Source organism: Callorhinchus milii, unplaced genomic scaffold (assembly GCF_018977255.1).
Source record: "Callorhinchus milii isolate IMCB2004 unplaced genomic scaffold, IMCB_Cmil_1.0 Scaffold2, whole genome shotgun sequence".
Taxonomy (NCBI): Eukaryota; Metazoa; Chordata; class Chondrichthyes; order Chimaeriformes; family Callorhinchidae; genus Callorhinchus; species Callorhinchus milii.
This window is the reverse complement of record NW_024704743.1, coordinates 4,139,156-4,165,062: the sequence shown is the minus strand read 5'-3', so window position 1 is coordinate 4,165,062 and position 25,907 is coordinate 4,139,156. Positions and strand designations below refer to the sequence as shown.

The 25,907-nt window shown below is 47.6% G+C and overlaps 1 protein-coding gene across 1 annotated transcript in view; it reads right to left on the bottom strand.

The window, feature by feature from the left end:
* Nucleotides 1-25,907, bottom strand: part of adarb2 (adenosine deaminase RNA specific B2 (inactive)) — a 171,512-nt gene that overhangs the window by 49,675 nt on the left and 95,930 nt on the right. The window contains exon 4 of the mRNA XM_042332580.1: nucleotides 4,648-4,762. Within this exon, the coding sequence (XP_042188514.1) occupies nucleotides 4,648-4,762 (115 nt within the window). The remainder of the gene's footprint in view (nucleotides 1-4,647; nucleotides 4,763-25,907) is intronic.

Genomic DNA, 25,907 nt, shown 5'->3' with positions numbered 1-25,907 from the left:
ATAATAATAATCTTTGCATTTGATATCGTGCTTTATCACGTCGTTGAAACGTCTCAAAGCGCTTCACGGAATAAATAGTAAAGTGGGTTGACTGTGTATTTCGTGGCAGCCAATTGCGCACAGCAGCGTCCCCACAAACAGTCGTGGATCGAGTGGCTAACAGTGCCTCAAAAGCGTTTCACAGCAAAGCTGCTGTATTTGTGGACAAACACGACATCCACCCTACGCACAGCAGTGTCCCACGAACAACTACGAGGTGAATGATACCGGGTTCCTACTCACTGCTTGGTAAACAGAGGAGTGCGGAGTAAGGAAACTTGCCTAAGGCTTTGCCCCTCCCGAGAACCGAACCGGGGTCCTCTGGCTTTTGCGAACACTCTTATCAGGTCTCCTCTCAATTGTCTCAGCTCTCCGGAGAAAAAGCTCCAACTTGTCCAATCTTCCTTGGTAGCTGCGACCACTCAAATCCTCGTCAATCATTCTTGTAAATCTATTCCCTCCAACGCTTCAATGTCCCATTTACAATACGGTCACCAGAACCGCACGCAGCACTCGAAACGTGGCCTAACCAGGGTTTCATATCATTTTAATACGACTTCCCTACTTTTATGCTCTCTGCCTCTTTTAATTATCCTTTTTTAATACTCCTCATAAACGGTGAGCTTCAAAAGACCCTTAACTTCCATCAAGGTCCTTCAGAACCCAGTAACTCAGAATGGGGTAGTGTCTTGAAGATAATAATAATAATCCTCGCATTTGATACAGCGCCTGATCACGCCTTCGAGACGTCTCAAAGCGCTTCCCAGGATATACTGTAAAGTGAACTGACCGCATATTTTGTGGGATAAGTACGGGAGTGCTTTACAGCCCCACCGAGTCCAAATTCACCCCCGATTTCTGTTCATTTCGTCGTTTCACGTCCCCCTGACTCAGAGGTGAGAGTGCGAACCCACCGAGGCAGGTCGACCCAAGAACCTATCCCTCCGCCGGCCCTTTCAGTCATCTTTCACCCTAATTTCTACTCAATTATACGAAGGTCACACGTTCACAGAGATAGACAGAGAGCGAGAGAGAGAGAGAGAGAGAGAGAGAAAGAGAGAGAGAAGATTGGGCAGGAAAAATTAATTCTTTAAAAATAATTTGCTCCCTTTTTTGCCAGAACCTTTCCGGGTGACGAGAATTCCCCCCCCCCCCCCCCACCCGAAAAAAAATCCATCGTAATTGCGCACGGTTGTTTCTTTTTATATAATCTCAGACGAGACAGTACCCCTCGAGTTCACAGAGGGTGAAATTGCATCGTTTGTATCAGGCCCTCTGTAGCCCAACTGCATTAGAAGTCATAGCCCTGCAGTTTTAAGTGCTGCTGAGCAATTCATTGAGATTTCAGTTGGTTACCAGCGCTGTCACGCACACCTCACTTAAACGAGGTGACGGGTTGTCACGGATTTGGTTCCGTTAACTCGCGCTGCATTTGACCCGACTCAAGTCTTCCCCCACCACTCCCAGCCCTCAGCAGACACGTTAACCGCACGCGATTGAGCCGACAGGGCTGCACTCGGTCCCTCTGAAAGCTTGAGCCCAGGTTCGCTAGCAGCCTGGCTCGGTGGGTTAGCGCTCTCACCTCCGAGTCAGAAGGTTGCGGGTTCAAGCCCCACGTCGGGACTTAGAGTGACATCGTCTAAGATGACTTTCCAACGCAGTGCTGGGGGCGTATTGCATTGTATCTGTGGCACCGTCCTTCGGATGAGACATTAACCTGAGGACCCACCTGCCTGTTCGGGTGGATAGTAAAGTTTGCCGTGGCACATTTGGAAGGGAAGGGAGTTTCCTCATGGTGTCCCGGTCTACAGTGGCCACAAAAATGTTATTTAAAAAATGTCGGCCACTTCACTGCACGACTGTTTGTGGGACGCTGCTGTACGCAGCTCACTCCCGCATTTTGCCACCGAAATATCGTCAATCCACTTTGGAGCATATCCTGTGAAGCTCTTTGAGGCGACCCCGAAGGCGTGATAAGGCGCTATACGAGATGCAAAGGGTTTATTATTGTTATCTCAACAACGTGCTAGGGCGCTATCCCAAATGCAAGGCTTTAAAGGATTAAAATGAAGAGTTTCGAAGAACTTCTGGCCCCACCCGCATTGCCTACCCCCGCCACTATCCTTTTCCTCATCCACGCTTTCATCGCACATTCTGTCCAGGCTTGACAATGCTAATGCCTCGCTTCCCTAACCCATACTACCCAGAACTCTACTCCCTGTGTCCTCTCCCGCACCAGTCTCTCTCCGCAAGTCTATCATCTCCATCCTCGCTTGGCTCCATTAGCTCCCCATCTCCCAGCAGATTTTTTTTAATTCAAGATCCTTGTTCCGTGGTCTCACCCTTCCTTACTTCCTCCACGACCTACTTCAATCCTACCCACCCGGCCACTCTCTTGGCTCAGTCAACACCGAGGCTACGTGCAGTCTTGTTCAACTGCAAATTATAAAATGTTTGATAAGCTACCAAAATAGTAATACTCCTTGCATTTTGACACAGCGCCTGATCACGTCTTCGGGACGTCTCAAAGCGCCTGACAGAATATACTGCGAGGCGAATTGATTGTATATCTTGTGGGCGAAACGCGGCAGCTCAATCGCACACACCAGCGCCTTGGGACAGTCCCCGACGTGAAAGGGCTGTACAAATGTCATTTTGTTGTGGTGGTGGTGGTTCCTTCCGCACACGTCGGCCGACACTCGCTCGACCGACCAAGAATAAAAAACAACCCAGGCGCTGTTCTGCGTGCAAGCTCCGGTTTTTGCACGTCTTTCATGACCCGTTTGCGCGTTGTCAAAGCGATGTCTCTCATCTCACCCCCTTTTGCAGGGAAGTGATGAAATTGCTTGTACGGAGCGGTACAATCAAAGGACAGCTCCTTTATCCTGCTGCGCTGCAGAATAGTAGCATCGATCCGTCCGTCCGCTTTCACAGTGGACGTGATTGTCACTTTCACAAAGGGACCTGAGGAAACGGAGTCAGACTGCGACAGATTCACAAGGAAGCCAAAACCCACGGCCCGAGATGAAGATGGACTCGCAGAGAGATTTTATTTCCTCTTGCTGAGATTTTTTTTAAAAAAAAAATAATTGCATAGAATTAAACCAGTCAAGATTTCTCAAACGAGAACAATAAGGAGGTAGGGAGGGAGGGAGGGAATTAAATAATTAAATATTACATAAATAATGTGCCATATCTGTTCACGCCAATGCCAACTCCAGACGGAAGATTAGAGCACTCGCCTCGCAAGCGAGATACCTGGGTTCGATTCCCGGGCAGAGCGAAATGTTGGGCAAGTTTCCTTCACTCCACACGCCTCTGTGTAATAAGTAGGAACCCGGTTGTTAGTCTATTGGCGGCTCGCTTTTCCGGGGGTAATAATTCCTTCAAAAAATTAATAATAATAAATTGTTCACTGCAATCCACCGCTGTTTGTGCGGGACGCTGCTGTGCGCAATTGGCTGCCGCGTTTCACCCGCAAAACATACAGTCAAATTCACTCTGCGGTGTACCCTGTGAAGCGCATTGAGACGCCTCGAAGACGTGATAAGGCGCTGTATCAAACCAAGGATTATTATTATTATGATAAAAGTAACCGAAACACGATCAAAGAGGTAGGTCTTGAGACAGAACTTGAATGAGATGAGGGAGGAGATGGGTCGAAGGGACTGCGGGTTGGAGTTCCAGAGAGTGAGAAAAGGCCTGATCCGGGGAGGGGGAGGGGAGAGAGATTATCTTTAGGTGTAAACTCAACTTTTTTTTGTGCGCGTGCATTATTCTGGTTTCGCAGCGGTACAATTTTTTCAGGTCTGACACTGTCAGCGGGGAAAATTGACTGTAATGAAGATTTAAACTTATAATTTGCTAAGTAATTTGATTTACGTTGCTATTGCACGGCAGTGATTTAAAAGCACACAAGACAGATTTTGTGGAAGTTACTGAATGGAGCAAAAGAACCACACGTCCCATAGCAACTGATTGATTTTGTGGGAAATCACTGAACAGAGAAAAGATCCTTCAGTCAGTCCAACCAAGCCCTCTGCTCCCCAGCCGTAAAAATATTTGCTGGGTCAGGGTATTAAGAGATTTGGGGTAAAAGGCCGGGTTATTGGACTTGAGGTGTAGATCGGCCGTGATCTTATAAAATGGCCAAACACGTTCGAGGGCCTGAATATCCTACTCCCGCTTCTATGTCTGTGTATCTATGGAAGTATAATCCATCCTTTTGGATGAGACATGAAACTGAGGCCCTGTCCACCTGTTCACAAACAGCCATGGAGTAAAGTGACCGATTTTATTCGGAGATATTGTTGGCCGGGACAGCGGAAGAGAGAGAAACTCCCTTTTCTCTTTTCGAATAGTGCCGCGGGATCATTAACGTCGACCTGAACAGTCAGACGGGAGCCTCGGTTTAACGTCTCATCCGAAGCATGTATGAATACTCACTCAGAACACCCAGGGCCGTGAATGTGCAGTCGGGCTTTTTTTTTTGTTCCATTGGGCAGGTGAAAAGACAAATGGAGGAAAATGCACATCCTGAATGGCTGTGAATACCTTGGTAACCGAGGAAGATAACAGCCCCCTTTTCAAGGTTCGAACCCGTCTTACCTCTGGTCATTACAATTCCTGCCAGTACTTTATGCCGCGCGTGTGAGGAGGTGAAATTGTCTGTCAGATCTCTGAATTTCTCTGTGACCAGCCGGAAAACTGCATCAGCAAACTCCTGAAAGACACAGTGACATTTCATGGTTATGCGATGGCTTTTGGCTTATCTTAATCCACACTGGCGCCTGCCTGCTGACCTCCAGTCGTTCGGGTACTTGCTGGAGTCCTCTCAGCTCACCCTTCCCTAACCTGGCCTTGCCATCTCCACTTTGTCTCCACCTACGGCTTCCCCTCCCTGCTCACACGTGGCGTCCCTCAGGGCTCTGTTCTTGGTCCCCTCCTTTTCAACATTAACATGCTCGCTCTTGGTCACAGTGTCCGTAAGCACGGGGTCAACTTCCACATGTACAGCTCTATCTCTCCGCCTCCACCCTCGACTCCACCCTCCACTGCTGTCCTCACGGACTGCCTGTCGGACATCAAGTCCTGGATGAGAGCAAACTTTCTCCAGTTGAACGTCAACAAGACCGAGGCTCTCCTGCTCGGCTCCCATCAGCGCCTCCACACCTCGGGCGCTGACAATATCACCCTTCATGGTTGCACTCTACACCTCACGGAGCCAATATGGAACCTCGGCGTCCTGTTCGACCCTCAACTGTCCTTCATCCACCACATCTGTGCCACGTCCTGCTCCCCCTTTCCCCACCTCTGCAACATTGTCTGGTTCCACCACTGTCTTACACTGTAGGCCGCCGAGACCCTCATACACTCATTCATCACATTCAGGCTCGACTACGCAAACTCCCTGCTTGTTGACCTCCGCAACTCCTCCCTTCGTAGGGTGCAGATTAGTAGCCCGAATCCTCTCCCACACCAGGCTCAGCAACCCTATCACCCTCATCCTCACCCAACTCCATTGGCTTCCCATCACACAAGAGGATACAGTTCAAGATCCTGGTCCTCACCCTCAAAGCCCTTCACGGCCTTGCTTCTCCCTACCTCTGTGACCTCCTAACACCTTACCAACCTGTCCACTCACTCGGCTCAGCTAGCTCCGGCCTGCTTCACGTCCCCATTGGTAGGCGGGCATTCAGCCTCTCTGCCCTCACCCTCTGGAACTCCATCCCACAGTCCCTCCGCCCTCACCCCCTCCCTCGCCTCCTTCACGACCCGACATCTTCGCCCGCGCCTTCGATCACCCTCCTACCCTTACTCCGCCCCACCCTCCACCCCTCCTGATCCCAACCACCAGCTCGGGTGCAGATCCCTGACTGTCCAATACCTTGGGACATCTTCCTGACATGAAGCGTGTCACAAATGTAAGTTGTTGTTGTTGTTGTTGTTGTTTAACCAACTTAACCAGTTTAACCTTGCCTCTCGCCCACCTGTACCTAACGCTGACAAAAACGGTGGCACAGAACGCTAACGGATTTGTTTAATTGTTGCGGAAGCTCTAATCTGCCACGTTCGGTAAGTTTAGTGCATTTCCTGCCGTGTCACATGAATCCATGAAAGACGTTGGTAAACGTTTCCGAAACCCTAACCCGCGTGAAGGGCGCGATATAAATGCAACTTGTTGTCGTCGTTATGGGCTACACCTGGAATATTGTGCGCAGTTATGGGCGCCACATTACAGATAGGAAGCGGAGAGCTACGGAGAGGGGGACAGCTCAGAAAGGACAATGTAGGATGACAGGGACGAGGAACCAGGAGATAGGACTCTTTGCATTGGAGCAGAGAAGGTTGAGGTCCCCATTGGAACAGGCAGGTGTTCAAGCCCTGGGCCGCTACCCTACATGAGGGGGCGCTGTATAAATGCACGTTGTTGTTAAGCTTAACGAAAGAGTTTGAAAGAATTAATCATCAGGAGCTCTTTCTGCTACTAAAGGGACAAGAGGGTGTGAAGTCAAGGTTGTGACTGAGGAACTTGGGAGAGATTGCAAAAGCAGAGGTTCAGAAGAACTCCCAAAGAGTTGTTGGACTATCGAATGGTTTGCTTGCGCCGGTTGTTAGACCAGACTGGATTGAGACATTTATAGGAGAATTGAACTAACAATTGCAGAAGAAAGGGTTTTCGTCTCACCCGTAGCTCGGGTCCAGAACTGTGAAGTGTGGTTGAGATAATAATAACAATCCTTGCATTCGATGTAGCGCCTCATCACGCTGTTGAGACGTCTCAAAGCGCTTCACAGAATAGACCGTAAAGTGAATTGACTGCGCATTTTGTGGGCGAAACGCGGCAGCCAATCGCGCACAGCGGCGTCCCACAAACGCCGTCGGATTGAGTGACCAATTATTATTATTATTCATTTATTTTTTTATTTTTGGAAGGAATTATTATCCCCCAAAAAGCGATCCACTGATCGACTAACAATTACAGATAGGACGCGGAGAGCTACGGAGAGGGGGACAGCTCAGAAGGGACAATGTAGGTTCACGAGGACGACGGGGAGACGAGGAACAATTGTTGTATCGACTTTATGAGGGTACAGGGAAAGAGCTGGGAATTGGGATGAAATGGACGGCTTCTTGGAGGAACGAACTCCGACATGAAAAAAAAATGGGCTGACGACCTCTTGCTGTGTTATACTTTTCCATAGCTCCATTATAAATGAGCAATGCAATTTAAATCGGAACATTACATTCGAAATGTAAAATTAAATTGTACATATCAAATTGCGACACACGCGCTTAGAAGCACAACAGAATAGATTTTTGCTGCTTCGAGAGAGCACCGTGCGGAACAGACCTCCTAATCTTAAGCAAAAATTGTGGTTCCTACGTGACAAGTTTTTCCTGCTTGCTTTTCAAATGAATGCTTTAAAAACACTGTTCAAAAAAAAAAAACAGGTTTTCTCCTTAGTGTCCTGGCCAACCGTCCCCCAGATGAATAGGCTCTTCTCCCCGTGGCTGTCTGTGGGATCTCCCCCGTGTAAACGGCTGCTCCAAAACCAGTCACTACACTTTGCAGTGATGAGCTGTGAAGCTCTTTAACAGCAACAACTTGCATGGCGTCACAGAGCACTGATCAGTGGTCTGGTTTGACGCCGAGCTGGAAAGAGAGGGGAGGTGATACGAGGTACAGTCGAAGGGGAAAGTCTTCAGGTGTGATTTGATGACAGGCAAAGAGAGGGGAAGGTGAAGGGATTGAAGCACAGAGTTCCAGGGATTTGGGGCACCGTGGCTGAAAGCACGACCGACAATAGTGGAGCGGAGGGCACGAGGAACGTACAGAAGACCTGAGCCAGGTGAGCGAAGGTGGCGGTGAGTAGTCTGAGGTGTTAAAACAATTTGGCAACGCTGTAAAAATTCTTGAAGTGCTTTGCCTGTGAAGTGCCGTGAGAAGTTTCGAAGTGATAAGGCGTTATAAAAGGCATTCTAAAAATGGCAAATGGTAAGCCGTTAAAAAAAATGCAAGTGAATAATAATAATTCTCACATCTGATATAGCCCCTTTCATGCCAGGACGACATCTCAAAGCGCTTCACAGGATTTACTGCAAAGTTCTTTCTTTAAAATAAGTCTCTGCTGTGAGTCGCTTAGCTATAGAGCTTCATTATCCTTCATAATGATGCGAAAGCTGATGCCTTTTAGATGGTTTATTTAATGTTTGAACTTTTAAAACAATTCAATTTACATTAAAGGATACCTCTGATTCAAAGAGACTGCACAATATTAATTTCATTTGATGTCTCGCATCACGCAACATTTATTTAACAAATGAATTGGCTAAACTCGGCTAAGAAAAGAACAAAACATAAAGGAATATCATAACTGCATTGAGCGAAAGTAGAGACTTACCTCGAATCTGTTCAGTTCCAAGACAAATATCTTGGTAGCGCGCCACAAAATACACAGTCACTACACTTAACAATATATCCTTTAAAGTGGTTTTGAGGTGTCCTCCTCCCGAAATGAAAGGCACTGGGTCAAACGCTAGGATTTTTATTAACTTAGTTCATTTAACAGGAGAATTATTCCCATGGGGAGAGGGGGAGCAGAAGGTTAGTGGGATCTCCTTTGGGGTTGAACGGCCTCCAAGGTGACTTGCTTTGGCAACAGAATGTGGCAGTCTCGGTCATCTGGTTCCTGAGCCGGGCGGCGTCTGCGGTGCTCCAGGACACCGCTGGTGACCTTGGATCATCTCTAGGGCTTCGAGGCGCAGATTGCGGGTAGAGATTCTTCCCGCTCAGCTCCTGTTAACCCTGCAAGCCGAAGCCTTAACAGCTGGGTTGTTCTTGCTAATTAAGTAGCGGGGAGAGCTTCCAGGCGGTGACATCAAGGGCAACCTGTGCGGTTTGAGCTGGTTATGCATCAGACACCTCCAACCGTCTCTTTACGTGTAATTATTGTCAAGCGTAGTGACTGTTTTTGTAGGAAAACGAGGCAGCCATTTCATAAATAATAATAATAAACACTTTCATAGGGCGAAACTTTGGGCAAGTTTCCTTTCTCCACACGCTTTTGTTTACTTAGCAGTTGTTAGTGGATCGGGGGATCGCTTTTCCGGGGGTAATAGTTCCTTAAAAAAAAAAAAATTGGTCACTCAATCCACAACTGCTTGTGGGGACGCTGCTGTGCGTTTCGCCCACAAAGTACTACAGTCAATTTACTTTACCGTATATTCTGTGAAGCGTTTTGAGACGTCTCGAAGACGTGATAAGGCGCCGTATCGAATGCAAGGATTGTTGTTATTATAAACGACCATGCAGTGAATGGTTTGCTCTCACTATCCACAATTTCATCCTGGGTGTGTCCATTGATGTCTTTGGGCCCACAGAAACCTGTTCCCGTGCTGACCCCATCCCCCTCATCGAAGCCTCCTCGCCTGGTTACACTTTTCACCACACCCTCTGCCCCGACCGATGTGGTGGTGGGATGGCCCTTATCTCCCAAACCTCTCTTGGTTTATCTTCTTATTCCCCTGGTTCCTCCCCCTCCTTTGAACACCTCACCCTGTCCTGTCCCTCTTTCCTCTTCTTCAAAATCCGTCCTCGCAAGCCACCTGGCTCGGATATCTCCTCTCATTGCTCTGCCACTGCCCTGAATGCCTTCTCATAATGCTTAACTTCAACCATCACCTCCTTCTGCCCATCTCCTCTGGTTTCGCTGCTCTCCTGACCTCCCTTAAACCTCACGCTCCACCACAAACCCCTCGACCCACGACTGTGGTCACCTCCTCACCCTCGCCATTATCTAGGGCCTTGACATCTCCGATCTGTCCATCACGGTCAAGGTCATCTGTGACCAATTCTTCATCTCCCTCTCCTCCTTCACAAAGCCTTCCACCTGAATCCCGGTTAGGCCCTGCCAGCCACTGTTAAGCGCTTCGAAACACTAGCCTGCTGTGTAAATGCAAGTTGTTATTGTAAAATGAATGGGATTTCCCAATGATAAAGACAGTTAAAAGAATATACATATATTTTGTTTTTGCAAACTGCACAATCAGTGATTAATGAAACGAAAGATTCCGGTTTACACTCTGCTAATTCGCTTCAATGCTCACCGCAAATACTTGGCTCTTTTAAGAAAAAAAAAACATTTTCATCAAATTGTCACATTTTGGAGCCCATTTCCACCAGATTAACAAAAAGAGTCACTTTATTGTCATCAATTGACTTGGGATCTAGCGATCAATGCGCTTTCAACTCGGACTTGCCTTTATAGGCAGGACTGATGTACCTCCTATCAATACTGTTGTATTGATCAGTAAATATACAGTGCATATCCCATCTACACGGGTACCTGTGATTACAAGTTGGAGCAGAAAGGCCATTAATCACTGCTGCAAACTCAGAAGTGCCAATAAAAATAACAATAATCTTTGCATGTGATGTAGCGCCTTTCACGTCAAGAAGATGTCCCAAAGCGCTTCCCAGGACAGATTGTAAACTGGAGTGACTGTATGTTTTGCGGGCAACCTAGGGTTAAGTAACTGCTAAATAATTCTTACGATTGTTATAGCGCCTTTCACGTTGGGAGGATGTCTCAAAGTGCCGCACAGGATATACGGTAAAGTGTAGTGAGAGTGTAGTTTGTAGGCGAATGCGGCAGCCAATTTCCTCGCATTTGGTACAGCCCCTCATCGCGCCGTCGGGGTTACCGTAAAGCGCTTCACATGACCTTACTGTGAAGTGCAGTGACTGTGTGTGTTTTGGGGTGAACAGAATACACACAGTCACTACACTTTACAACGCCTTTGCCTTGCGGGGTTGTCTTGGCCAACAATCCATCGGTCAAGGCTGTTGCTGTTTGCGGGCCAGCGCTGTCTGCAAATTAGCTGTCGTGTTCGCCTACGAAATACACACTTTACTGTAAAGTCCCGCAAAGCGCTTTAAGCTGTCTCGACGCCGCGATAAGGCGTTGTACCAAATTCAAGCATTATTATTTGAATTTTACTTGAAATTTGATTTTTTTTTCCTTCTCAAGTAATAGCTATTATTCGATTATCACTTGATTACAAGATACTATTCGATTACTACTCGGAAAGGAAAAATGCGCAGGGCTATGGGGGGATGAGTGGGGTGAGGGAGTGGGACTAGTTGGATAGCTCTTTCCAAGAGCCGACACAAGCATGAATGACATCTTTCTGCGCTGTGAGATTCTATGAAGGCTTATTATCATAGATTTTGGAAGGCCGGTGGGAAGAGTTAATTGTGGTCTGACTCCATCGACCTCGTGCAGTTGACAGCGTGTGGTCTCAGGTGCCTGGATCTCACATTAATGTGAGAAAAGACACAGGAATGAGTTCCCCATAACCACAGCAGCAGAATTGTAGGAACGTTGATGGAATTTCCTCCGGCTCAGCCCTTTACAGATCAGCTCATCCTTTCCAATTTGAAACTAACTGACCCTCAGTCCCTCTCTCGGGTTTACCAAGAACGGATCTCGTGACTGAACCCAGGTTGACAGAAATAACGTTTTAGGTGCTGTTTACAAATTGTCAACACATCTTGCCACTGCGTTTACTCTCATCGGTCCTTAAGGAAGAAATTATTTGGTTTCATGACTTTAAGTGAACCCTCACGGTTCATTTCTGGATTTTATTGCGAAGGTAATGTAGAATGCCACTGCCAATTTCACCCAACTCTTCTCAAAGTCAATATTGTGCAGATTAACAAATGTCAACAAGGAAATTTTCTACTGCTCTTTGAGCTCAAATGCCTTTTCCCCCGCAGGGAGTATATCTGAGGCTGTCTACGGGTGTTGAATAATTTAAAACAATGAAGCAATTTTCAGTCTCAGGGAATGCGGCCTTTTTGCACCACAGGAATAAGACACCGAAGAGTTGTGGCTGAACAAATACACATATTAATCGCTGTTTTAGGAGGAGGATTTTTTTTCTTTTGGTCAGCCGCACCCGTGGAAATCCATCACCGTGCCTGAGAGTATCCAAACCATAATAATAATAAAAATAATCCTTGCATTTGATATAGCGCCTCATCACGTCTTCGAGACGTCTCAAAGCGCCTCACAGAATATACCGTAAAATGAAATGCGGCAGCCAATTGCGCACAGCAGTGTCCCACAAAAACAGTCATGGATTGAGTGACCAATTTATTATTTTTTTGGGGAAGGAATTATTACCCCCAAAAAAGCAATCCGCCAATCGACTAACAACCGGGTTCCTACTTACTGCTCGGGAAACACAAGGGTGTGGAGCAAGGAAACTTGCCCAGTATTTCGCCCTGGCCGGGAATCGAACCCAGGTCCTCTCGCTTGCGAGGCGATTTCTCTAACCACTGAGCCACAGGAATGTTCCATGTGTGTTTGCCACCCACTCGTGGAAATTCCCGAGGAATACGCACTCTCTCCCCAGAAGGACGCACTCCGCCGTTACAAAATGCCGGAGAGTATGAGCAGCAGGTTGGCCAGAGACGATGTTTTGGGGACCCCAGAGTGAGCGTTGGGGCACTGTGTTGGAATTCAACCACCTAAAGCCGCATAACATGTCATCGAGAGCACTGTCTGGCAAGCGTCCCCCCTGCTTGTCCGGCAAAGACCAACCTAGCAATTCGGACTTCGGCTTGTGGGATTCACAGGAGCTGCGGGAAGAGAATCCCTAACCTCAGTGATTGGCATATTTAAGGCCAGTTCAGGGTAGAGGCACTCGATGTACGTTTGCAACTATTTCAACAGAGGCAGTTGGTGTTTCAAAAATTAAGAAGTAATTAAGCAGAGTTAGTAAAAACGCCCCAACCTACCTCTCTGACTACTCTTCTCCCCCTGGCCACTCCCTAACCTGCTTCGTGTACCTCCCTCCGCCAGACAGACAGACAGACAGACAGATGGACGAATGAACGGACAGCCAAGACAGGCAGACGGACAAGACAGACGGACAAGACAGACAGACTAAAAGTAAGGGCAATAAAGGATTTGGAGGAAAAGCTGGGACGTGGAAATAAATCAAAGAGCTGCCAACCTTTGAAAACCACTTGAAACTCATTGAGCGATTGGCACTTGATAGGATCGGAGTCCTGTAGCTTACTGGTTAATGCACTCGCCTCGCAAGCGAGAGGTCCTGGGTTCGATTCCCGGGCAGGGCAAAGCGTTGGGCAAATTTCCTTACTCCACACGCCTCTGTTTACCTAGCCGGTTAATAGGAACCCGTTGTTAGTCGATTGGCGGATGGCTTTTCTGGGGCTAACAATCCTTCAAAAAATAAAAATACACTGCTGTGCGCAATTGGCTGCCGCGTTTCGTCCACAAATGTACAGTCAATTCACTTTACAGTATATTCTGTGAAGCGCTTTTTCGACGTCTAGAAGACTATATCAAATGCAAGGATTATTATTATTATTATTTTTATTGTCATCTCAAAGCAGAATGGGGCACACAAGCCTATCTCTGTAATCGCAGCTATAATATCCTGCCTTCCTTAGAGCCATAGAAATTTATAGCACATACGAAGACCACAGAACCTGTGCTGGCTTTCTGAAATACCTATCCGTTCTCTCCTGCCTTTTCCCTCATAACCTTTTACCGAACCACAACAACGTGCATTGCTATAGCACTTTCACACAGGAGCGCTTAACAATAGCAGAGCTTGACGATGAGCCAGGGAGAGAGGGGAGGTGACCGTACGCATGATCGCAGAGGAAGGTCTCCAGATGTAGATGGACAAGGAGGGGGAAGGAAGGGGAAACAGCTCAGGTTAAGAAACGACAGCAAAATGCTGACACCAAGACTGGGAGCAAAAGTGATCATGGTGGAACAGGAGCACGGAGTGGGGGGGGCGAGAGGAGATGATTTCTAGAAAGAATTCAAATGTATTAAATCAAGGCATACATTTTGAACATCGACAGACGCTCATCGAACTAACGATTTGAATTCATTATTGCTTCACTCCCACCGAAACTCTCAACCCATCTCCTCGGGTCAATTTCGCGTTAACTCGCAAAATCTTATGCCCATCAACAAACCACCGTTGCAACCCGCATCACACATTGCAAAATATTGCAAAAGTTGCAATGTTGTGCCGTTGACAGACACGCTTGCCGGCAGGACCATCGGTAGGCTGAGCAGCTAACCAACGCAACCCACAACGTGGGACTAACTCATGTGAAATGTGCTGTAACGTATACATTTGCCTATCAGTACAGTTCAAATCGGCCATTGGGTGGGTTGACTGGTGTGAGGAACGGCCCATTACTGCTATCGATTGCCGGATTTCGGAATGCGGTCACTGATCCATTATTTACGGACTCCGCAAAAGCGCTTTCTGGAATGTGCTTGTTGATTTATTCGCTGATTTTAGTCCCGTTCCATACTTGTAAAATCTACGTCTCATTCCACCTTCGTGAAACGCGGCAGCCAATTCTGCATTTGCGGGACAAAATGCACAGTCAGTTCACTTTGCAATTTATTCTGTGAAGCGCTTTGAGACGTCTCACTGACACGATAAGGCGCAATATCAAATGCAAGGATTATTATTATTATAAATCAATAATGGCCCTAAATCAAAGAATGAATATGTGTACCCAACAACTTGTACAGTTAATTCACTTTACAATGTATTCTGTGAAGCCCTTTGAGACGTCTCAAAAAAGCGATAAGGCGCTATATCAAATGCAAGGATTATTATTATTTCTATTTTTCACGAATTTTTATATTGCCGGAGGTTTAAATCTTATGTCTATTATTTTCAGAACGCACAATGCGTTATTTAATTTCTTGACTTTGCCCACGCTGTACATGGGAATATAGATGACACTGAATATGCCCTAAATTTTGTAGCGCCTTATCACAAGATTATGGTTGGTCTGGATAAGGCTCATCTGATCTCATCCCTCCTAAACACCAACGATACCATCCCTCCCATCACAGCATCAAGCTGCTTTTCAACTGGGTGCAATGTCCTGGCTTCTACCACCTTTGCTGGCAACCCGTTCCAACAGTCCATTGATCCTCCGCCTAAAGAAAACTTCCTGGTATCTGTCTTGAAATTACCCTTCACAACTCAAAACCCATGACTTCTTCTACTGTCTTGTCGCCCCGTAAAGTGTTGATCCGGGTTTACTTTTTCAATCCCACTGATATGTCTCAAAATCCTTTACACCATAAAATTGCTGTCATGGGCTTCGGCTGTTTTATGCAGACAAAAGTGACAGCCATTCGGACTGGCAAGGTTTCCACAAACAGCCGTGAGATGAATGAGATGAATGACCAATTAACTTGGAGGATTGTTGGCCAGGACACAGGGACAAATGGCCCTCCTTTTGCGAATAGCATCCTAGACTCGTTGATGTTATCTACGTTTGATAATGAGGAGCAAAAGAGAAATAAAGTAGTCACATTTATAAGTTCAGACGCGAAGGTACTCACTGATGAGCCTGTAATGTGTTATTTCGACTCTCTTCTGGGCATAAGAGAACAGCTTAGCCAATACCTCGGAGCTCCGCAGCACAGGAGAGACTATTTAGTACATGCTTCAGTCTCTATTATACAGCAATAGGGGTGAGACCCTTAACTGTGCCAAGACATTTGCATTATTTTCCACTTGTGTGGCCACCATAATGATTGCCCTAGTTATTAATATGCAAATCGTATATTAATATTTCTTTTGACAGCTCCTTGCTAGGATAATAATCATCTAATGAGGTTACCAAGCCAATAAGAAGACCTTTTAGTATTTCACAGATCATACTGTAAAGTGAATTGACTGCATATTTTGTGGTCGCAACGTGCAGGGACTGTGTGTTGAAGGGCGATCATGGCAGCTCAATTGCACGCAGCAGTGTCCCACAAGTAGCCATAAAATGAATGACCACAAGCAACCTTGAAGTGAATGGTCCCGTGGGATCTTTACCATTCACCTGAACAGGAGTCCTGCAGCTCAGTGGTTAGAGCACTCGCCTTGCGAGCGAGACACCTGGGTTCAATTCCTGGCAAGTAATTAAGCGGAGTTAGTAAAAACGCCCCAACCTACCTCTGACTACTCTTCTCCCCTGGCCACTCCCTAACCTGCTTCATGTACCTCCGCCAGACAGACAACAACAACAACAAGATTCCATTTATAAAGCGCCTTTCACGTCAGGAGGACGTCCCAAGGCGCTGCACAGTTGGGTCATGACCCGAGCAGGGGGGAAATGGTCAGGGTGAGGGGAGGGAAGGGAGGGAGCGAGGAGGGGGAAATGGTCAGGGTGAGGGGAGGGAAGGGAGGGAGCGAGGAGGGGGGAAATGGTCAGGGTGAGGGGAGGGAAAGGAGGGAGCGAGGAGGGGGAAATGGTCAGGGTGAGGGGAGGGGAGGGAGCGAGGAGGGGGGAAATGGTCAGGGTGAGGGGAGGGAAGGGAGGGAGCGAGGAGGGGGAAGAGAGTCGAGAGGGGAGCTGAAGGCACGGTCAAAGAGACAGACAGACGGATGGACGAATGAACCTCGGGCAAGTTTCTTTACTCCACACAGAGCCTAATAATAATCCTTCCAAAACAAAACAATAATAAATTGGTCATTTCCAATCCACGGCTGTTTGTGGGGACACTGCCGTGCGCAATCGGTTGCCGCGTTTCACCCACAAGTATAGGGTCAATTCACTTTACAGTATATTCTGTGAAGCGCTTTGAGACGTCGGGAAGACGTGAAAAGCGCCGTATCAAATGCAAGGATTATTATTATTAACAGGCAAATGGGACCTTGGTTTAACATCTCATCCAAAGGATGGATGCATTGGTTAAACTAATCTCATCTCAGCACTGCAGAATAATAATAAGTAAGAATCTGCGCTTTTTTTAAAATCGAGGCTCACACGATCAGGAGGATGCCTTATAAAGTCTGCAGTGACTCAGGGTGTCACAGTCTCAACATTTGGCCCATTGAGCTGGTGCTAGCGTATTCACAAGAGGGGAGGAATCACAATAATAATCCTTGCATTTGCCAGCAAACGAACATCGGGAGGACATCTCAAAGTGCTTCCCGGGATACACTGCAAGGTGTAGGCACTGTGTATTTGAGGCTGAACATGGCAGCCCCAATTGCACACAGCAAGCAACCATGGTGTGAGTGACCAAACTTATTTGGGGGGAATATGTTGGCCAGGACGATACAATACAATACAATACAAAAAGGGACACTGGGAGAAACTCCTCTCCTTGTTTTGAATCGAGCCATGGAATCTTTAATGTCACCTGAACAGGCAGACAGGGTCTCAGTTTAAAGTTTCATTCAAAGGGTGACAATCGATGCTATCTGAGTGGAAGGGAGGAGTGGGGTGTGAGCAGATAAGAAAGATAGGGAAGTGCTGGTGAATGGAGGGATGTAAATATAATAATAATAATCCTTGCACTTGATAGAGCGCCTGTTACGTCTTCGAGACGTCTCAGAGCGCTTCACAGAATATGCTGTAACGTGAATCGACTGTGTATTTCGTGGGCGAAACGCGGCAGTGAATTGCGCACGGCAGTTCCCCCGCCAACAGCTGTGGATTGAAGTGACCGAATTATAATTATTTTTGTGAGTGCGAAAAGCTCAGGGCCTCGGGGATCGATGATGACATTGGCATCGAAAGGGTCAATTTTGGACGACTCCCTGAATGGGGATGGCTTGTGGGTATCCCGAGCCAAAGAGCCTTCCTTCCGTCAGCTTGAGAAAGTCGCAGAGAGGTCAGTCCGTGGCACTAACCAGGCAGGAGATGAGGAAAAACATGTCAAGTTATAAGAGGGACAAGAGGCCACTGTAACAATCATCCAAACAGAGGAGCTGAACAAGATTGTCATCTATAACAACATGTCAGGCAAAATAATAGCCCCCCCCCCCCCGCCGCCAAAACATCTGGGCAGGTGTTTATACTAGAAATACTTAATATACTGTATTCAATGTTTCAGGTACTCATTTTGACCTCTATAAATCAGAATTTCTGATTACTTTTCGGTCAGCCGGGTGTCTGACACGGGAGGAAACCATCATCAATCGTGCTTGAGAGTATCCAAACCCCAGACTGAGAGTTCCATTTATATATTATATATATATATGTGTGTGTAATAGTAATGATCACGTCTTCGAGACGTTCTCAAAGCGCTTCGTGGAATGTACCTTAAAGTGATTTGACTGGGAGAAATGTGGCAGCCAATTGCGCACAGCAGTGTCCCGCAAACAGTCATGGATTGAGTGACCGAATAATTTTTATTTACTTTGAAGGAATTAATACCCCCGGAAAAATGATCCGACAATCCACTAACAACCGGGTTCCTACTTACTGCTGGGTAAACAGAGGCGTGTGGAGTAAGGAAACTTGCCCAAAGTTTCGCCCTGCCCGGGAATCAAACGCTTGCGAGGCGAGTGCTCTAACCACTGAGCTACAGGACTCCACAAATGAATCTGGAGGACACACCACCTACACATGGAAATTTCCCCGTGTTTCCTGGAATGAATATATGCATTGTCTCTGTCTCTCTCTTTCTCTCCCAGAGGGATACGCACTGCCTACAGTTCGATATAAATTTACATTTATATAATTCCTCTCACATCAGGAGCATGTTTCAAACCACTTAACGGTGCTGGCTGCGTACGCAAGAGGGGTATGTGGAAGCCGGGGGGAGAGGTGGGGGGGGGGTGGGGAAAAATGCCAGAAAGTATAATCAAAGAGGTAGGTCTTGAGGTAAAATATGGCCGTCTTTAGAGGTGGTTTACACATGATGTTACAGTGGACATTAATGAGTCACTCTATAGCTACGTGACTTGGAGAACGCAATGTAGTTAAGACCTGCTTTGACTCAAAATGGGGTTAGAGGGTTGAAAAACTAAGGGTATTAAACAAAACAAACATGTGGCGGAGGGGGAAAGAAAGGAATGGTCGATAAATTCTAATAACAATCCTCGTATCTGATCTGGTGACTTTCATGTGGGGAGGACGTCTCAAAGTGCTTCGAGGATTCGCTGTGAGGTGTGGCAGTGGCTATAATTTGCGGGCGAATGCGGCAACCGATTCCACACAGCAGGGTTCCCCCGCACACCGCCCATGAAATTAACGGCCGATTTTATCTGGACCATTGTTGGCCAGTCCCTTCTCTATTCGAATAGTGCCACGGGACCTTTAATTTCCAAGATAGTTCTGAGGCTCAGATTAACAGGCAGGTGGGACCTCGGTTTAACACTTGATCGGAAAGGATAGCATTTTGCAGATGTGGTAGAGCGTCAGCCAGGGCTGTGAGTTCAAAGTCCCGATGTGGGGATTGAACCCTCAGCCTTCTGACCGCAGAGGCGAAAGCGCTATCGACTGAGCCAGGCCGGTACCCGCTGACACAAACTGTGCAGTGTAAAAAAAAAAGGAGCAAGAAAAAAAACGTACACAACCAGGAAAATCGATGAGAAAAGCAACATGTTTTTTTTCAAGAAAAAGTAATAGAGTAAAAACAGCCCGAATATCTATAATTAGCGTTCAGCCTCTCTTGAGTTATTAATCTGAGCCTCAGAACTATCTTTCAAGCGTTTCCAGTGTGGCACTGAAGGAGATCCATCCTTGTTACATGCAGTGTTTTACGGAATAGTCATATTTCATATCATTGTCAAAAAAGAATGCAATTATTTTCAAATCACTAGACTGGCTAACTCGTAATCAAACCTTCCACTGCTCTTTCAGGAGGAAAAAACACCACCTCATAGAGACAAGGCTTGTTGTTTCTCTCCCCACAGGTACACGAACTGTTACAGTTCATCTGTTAGGAAAGATCTATTATCTATCCAAGGCGAGGGTCCCTACAGACCTACGCGAGCCAGTAATAGAAAATCCAGGACAGAATATAAAAGGAGCCAGTCAGTCAATTGGAAAGGAATGACAGAACTGGGGAAGGGAGCAACAGAGGTGTCTGGATCACGGGATTGGCTATTGGGATTTTAGATTGCTGAACGTTCCCGCTGCTTTCGACTTGACATGATAATTTCTGATGATGATAATAATCTTCGCATTTGATGCAGCGCTTGATCACGTCGCCGAGATGTCTCAAAGCGCTTCGCAGGATGTACTTTAGAGTGGATTGACTCTGTGGTTTCGTGGGCGAAAGGCGGCAGCCAATTGCGCACAGCAGCGTCCCACAAACAGTCGCGGGTTGAGTGACCACATTTTTTTTTTTTTTGGCAGCCAATTTGCCCACAGCTGAAGTGTCTCTTTGGTGCCTTTTACACCGATTTAGTTTTTGCGACACGTGGGGAGACCCATCACCAAGCTCGTAAATATCCGAGCCAGACTGATTTTTTTACCCTCCTCTCTCCCCCCCCCCCCCCCGCAAAAGGAACAAAGCAAAATAAACACTCAAGCAAATTAAATGGTCGGATTCCCATAGCCAGGGACTACTTTCTTAGTTGCACCGAGCAAAAAAAAATACACAGTCGCTCCACTTCACAGTATCTCCTGTGAAGCGCTTTGAGACGTCCTCCTGAGACGAAGCGGCTGCGTCAAATGCAAGGATTTTTATGATTATTATTATTAAATACAAGCACAAGCTCAACCCAGAGATGTAGGAGTCATTTCCTCCTCGTCCTGCCCAACAGCACAAATCTGGAAGTGGAGACACGTGCTGATGTGATTCATTAAAACCCATTCCGTGGCTTCTGAAAGAAAGTGGGCTTCACAGATAAGTCAAATTTACACAAATTATGCGAATGTCACTTAAGACCATAAAGGATTCCTGAGGCTTCGATTCAGCCAAAGTCTGGCAAGCAAGTCAATAATATCGCTGAAACATGCTCATGTCCCCCGCGAAGGGTCTGCAATTTTCCTTACAGATCGGATTTGGGGCTGTTGTCGTCCGGACGGATCGCTGCGAGGTGCTGTGACTCCGACTGCGTTATGGTTTGGGAACTGTGTCATTTTAAGACTATGCTTGAAGACGTAATTAGGCGGCTTACTCCCGTTCCGCGTGTTAAGGCTGTTTGTTCGGCTGCTTTTGTGGAGAGCTGTCAAAAGACGTCAAGCCAACAACGGGATTCCTGCTGCCGGAGAGGAAGAGGGGGAGGGAGGGAGGGAGGGAAGGAGGGAGGGAGGGAGGCTGATGGACAAACCACTTCAAACCTGAGGTTACGCTCTTTAAACTGTGCTGAGTGACCCACGACGGCTTGAGCTGATGAGAGTCAATGAGGTCAAGGTAAATGCTCTAATGCAGTAATGACCGTCACTTTACAGTTATAAAAATAACACTGGCCAAAATATTTCCCCCCTACCCCCCTCCCTCCCTCCCTCACCCAGGAGCTGGATGTTGTGGCCAATTACGCTATTAGAAGCAAAATCTTTGCCTCCAGGAGAATCAATCGAATACGGGATGGTATGTTATCTGCCGTGGATATCCTCAATCACTTTCTACCACCCGAATTATATGCTTAACTGGTCACCATGAGCTCCGTCCCTAATTGCTGCATTTTTAACAAAACATAATAATCCTTGCATTTGATATAAGGCACGATGACTCAAAGTGCTTCGCAAGGTTTGCCCTGAAGTGCAGTGACTGCATTTTGTTGCACAAACGCAGCCAATGTTCCACAAGCAGACCTAAAGCGAGCGCCCAATTTTATTGGGGGATCGTTGATCAGGACATAGTTGTCTGCGTGTGTGTGTGTGCGTGTGTCTGCGTGTGTGTGTGTGCGTGTGCGTGTGTCTGCGCGCCTGTGCGTGTGTGCTCGCTGTGTTTGCATCGAAATGAGTCAAAGGACATTGGGGGTGAAATTTGCAATGTTGTGATGTGTTCAAATGCACAACTGCGTTGAATGCAGTGACCTTATGATATTAACCACATTGATACCTCGACCAGCAGCTGGGCGTGCGGGAGGTAACACGCCCACACCCGTACGCCCACACACACGCACACACCCACGCACTCCATGTTCGTGTGTGGGAAGCCGGCTGCGTCAGGAACCGGTGTATAAAAGAAAGCTTACATTTGATACAGCCTTTGTGAAGGGCAGAATTTTGCAGGCAAACGTGGCAGCCAATTTGTGCACAGCAGTGTCCCGCAGACAGCTACGGGTGTGAATGACTGATGGGAGTATTGGCGTTATTCCATTTTGTTTGTGTTTCGTTAAGCCGGCATTAAGTCACTGTCCAATACTGCGATTCTCGAGCCGGAAATCCAACGGACAGCGTAGCTGGCGTTGTCCAGCGCCTTGGGACGTCCTCCCGACGTGAAAGGCGCTACGCGAATGTCATTTTGTTGTTGCATTTTGTTGTCGGTGGTCAGAGCACTGAGTTATTGAAGCGGCCGCTCAAGGAGTCAACGGGGTCGGCGGGGTAAAAGAGAGCGGCGCAGGAGACGTGGCAGAGAGCTGCGCGGGGGGAGGTTAATTGCTCAGACGACTGATGTCCCCTGGTTCGTGATCGGTCAGCGGTTGAACCAGGGCTCAGCGAGATCAAGCACGCAAAGCGAGCGAGCGAGCGATAGAGAGAGAGAGGGGGAGAGAGGGAGAGACGGAGAGGGAGGGAGAGACTGTTTGGAATTTCGTTTCAGAATTGCGGTCGGGCAAACGGTTTCTTGTGCAAAGGTCTAACGGAGACGGTTCTTTAAAAAAAATAAAACAAAATAAATTCCTCTGAAGCACTTAAGCGACGGCTTGCGGTTATATATAGCGTCCTGCGCTCGGAGGTACCGCCTCAGGGCGTTTCGACCGTGCTTTCGGTCAGCTTGACCCTCTACCCACCCGCCCGCCCCCCCCCTCTCCCCCCACCCCCCTCATCTTCCCCCACCCATACCCTCTTCAGCACCCACACTGCACCCCCTCCCCCCCACCCACTCTCTCTGGATTTGGCGTGGAGCACTCCGAGACGTGCTCCCGACATGAATGCTCTCGCAAGAGAACGTGAATCGCCCGGCGGCGTCCACGGCTGATGGTGAGGGTCGCCGCTGGGCGCAATTGGCTCCCCGAGTTTCACCGGCGAGACTCACAGTCGACTGGCTTTACGCTGGGCTTCCAGCGAAGCGCTTTGAGTCGTCAGAACGACGTGATGAGGCGCGGTATCAAATGCAAGGATTATTATTATTATTATTAATATTATTATTATTAATGCTGAACGTTTGCTGAGACCGGCTTTGCAAAGAGACTTCAAGACCTTGAAGGTGACCTGAGCTGAGCGGACCTGAGAAGAGCTGAGCTGACCGGACCTGAGCTGACCTGAGAAGAGCTGAGCTGAGATGACCTGAGAAGAGCTGAGCTAAGCTGACCTGACCTGAGCTAACCTGAGCTGACCTGAGCTGACGTGAGCTAACCTGAGCTGACCTGAGCTAACCTGAGCTGACCTGAGCTCACCTGAGCTGAGCTGACCTGAGCTGACCTGAGCTAACCTGAGCTGAGCTAACCTGAGGTAAGCTGACCTGAGCTGAGCTAACCTGAGCTAACCTGAGCTAACCTGACCTGAGCTAACCTGAGCTGAGCTAACCTGAGGTAAGCTGACCTGAGCTGAGCTGAGCTAACCTGAGCTGAGCTAACCTGACCTGAGCTAACCTGAGCTGAGCTGACCCGACCTGAGCCGGAGTTCTTGCATTTTCGGCCCTCTCGTTGCAACTGACGTTCTCCTCTCTCCCTCTCGTTCGGAGGGCGCTTTATAATTAGAGTCAGCAGCGAGCGCAGCATCGAGCATCTCCCCGGCGCGCACGTGCTCTGTGACATTCATTTACCACCGGAATGAGCACGACTCGCTCGGCTGAGCGCAAAGCATACCGGGTGTCGTGTTTGGCAGACGCCGTTAGCTCGCGAGCCTCGAAGCTAACCATACATCATGAAATATTGATACAGTTCCACTACATCGCCTCACCTGACGTTTGATTTATAGCTGCAGGTGATGTTCTGTAGTTCTGAAACGGGCAATCGGAGGTCGGACGGGCGGGTGGGCGCGGGGTGGGGTGGGAGAGTTGGGGGGGGGGGTCCCTGCTTGGGTGAGGTGGGGGATTAATCAAAGCAAAATGTCAAACGCGCAACCGTTCCAAGGCGCTATGTCAAAGGCACCGATCACTCTTATTATTCTGGGCTGGAGCTGGAGGAAGTGGTGGGTGGTGTGTGGGATGGAGAGCGAGGGAGGGGGCGCCTGAGGTCACCTCGATCTAATTGCTTGGCCTATTCGAACCCCGTCTTTTACGCCGACTTTTCGTTTAAAAACGGCACGCCTCGTTAAAAGAGTGCTTTGCACGAGCTAATTAGATTAAACAAACACAAAAGAAAATCTCAGGGTTGGCATTCCTCACGGGTTTCGGTGCTCGAGATCAGGTTGCGTTGAAGTTCAAAATCGTGGAGGGGGGTGGGGGTGGGGGTGATGGGTGGGGGGGGGGGTTAATTCTTATTAGCGATAAATAATATGCTTATCATTTGCGTGCAAATCGTATTAGATTATAAGATTATGGGCTTCGAACGGAATGCGTTTATAATAGTAAAAATAATAGCAGTTATTCGTTTGAATTCAATTCTGCCGATTCGAAAGCGATTCTGACAGAGGCCTGAAGAGGAGATGAGGGGAAACGGGCTTCGAAACGATGGCCGCATTTAAGGACTTTCTAAAATTCTGCACAGTTCTCGAATGTTAAGACGATGCTCTTTGAAACTCAACCCGTGATGATTGTTGGGCGCCTGATATCTTGGTGACACGGTTCCATACCCTCTCAAGGACAGGAATGTTTTTGCCCTTCTCCATCTACTTGGCCCCCGGTGATTAATGACCTTTTCATACAGCGATTACGAACAGGAACTGGGATTTACACTTTCTGTTCACACGAGGCTCTCACCGCTGCTCGGTCTTGTGGTCTGTCTGTACCTCTTGAAGTATGGCCCGAGTAAAGCAATCCCCTAATGCTAATAATCCTCACATGTGATATAACAATAATAATAATAATCCTTGCATTTGATATAGCGCCTTATCACGTCTTCTCAACGACTCAAAGCGCTTCACAGAATAGACTGTAAAGTGAATCGACCGCATGGACGAGACGCGGCAGCCAATTGCGCACAGCAGCGTCCCCACAAATAGTCGGGACCAATTCAATATTATTCATTTTTTTGAAGGAATTATTACCCCCGGAAAATCGACCCGCCAATCGACTAACCGCCGGGTTCCTACTCACTGCTCGGGTAAACAGAGGCTCGTGGAGTAAGGAAACTTGCCCAACCTTTCGCCCTGCCCGGGAATCGAAACCAGGTCTCTCGCCAGGTCCAAAAAAAAGATCGTTCGTTTCACGCCCGTTTGTGGGGACATTACCGCAGGCAAATGGACTGCTGTGTTCACCCTCAAAATGTAATATACAAGTCACTGCATTTCGCAGTGAAGTTCCGGTTTGGGACGTCCCACCGTAGTGGTAAACGGTTATGCTGTGAAAGTGAGTACCAGTATTATTATTATTATTATTATGTATTCGAAGTTTACTCCGGGCGATAGAGCAGTGTTTCTATTTAATGAAATGTAGCATTTGTTCTTCTTTTGATTTATGTTCTGTTTCCTGGAACCTCCGCATTGACATTGACCCTCCTCGTTGGGAAAGAGTTTGCTCAGCAAAGTAGGTAAATGGTGTTTTGCGACAGATTTAGCCGAAGGCACCTTTTGCGGTGCTGCTTTCTCTTTCGAGATCCTTTTCCAACGCAAGATTAAGCCCATCCCTGATATAGAAATCCACCACCTCAACAACTTGTATTCATACAGCACCCTTCACGCAGGATAATTCCTGGGACCGCTTCACAAGGATGGGATGGGCGCTAAGCAAGAGAGGAGGAGAAGGTGACCGTGGGCATGGTTGAATAGGTAGCGTCTGAGATGGGAATAAATAATAATAATAACCCTATAATCCTTGCATTTGATATAGCGCCTGATC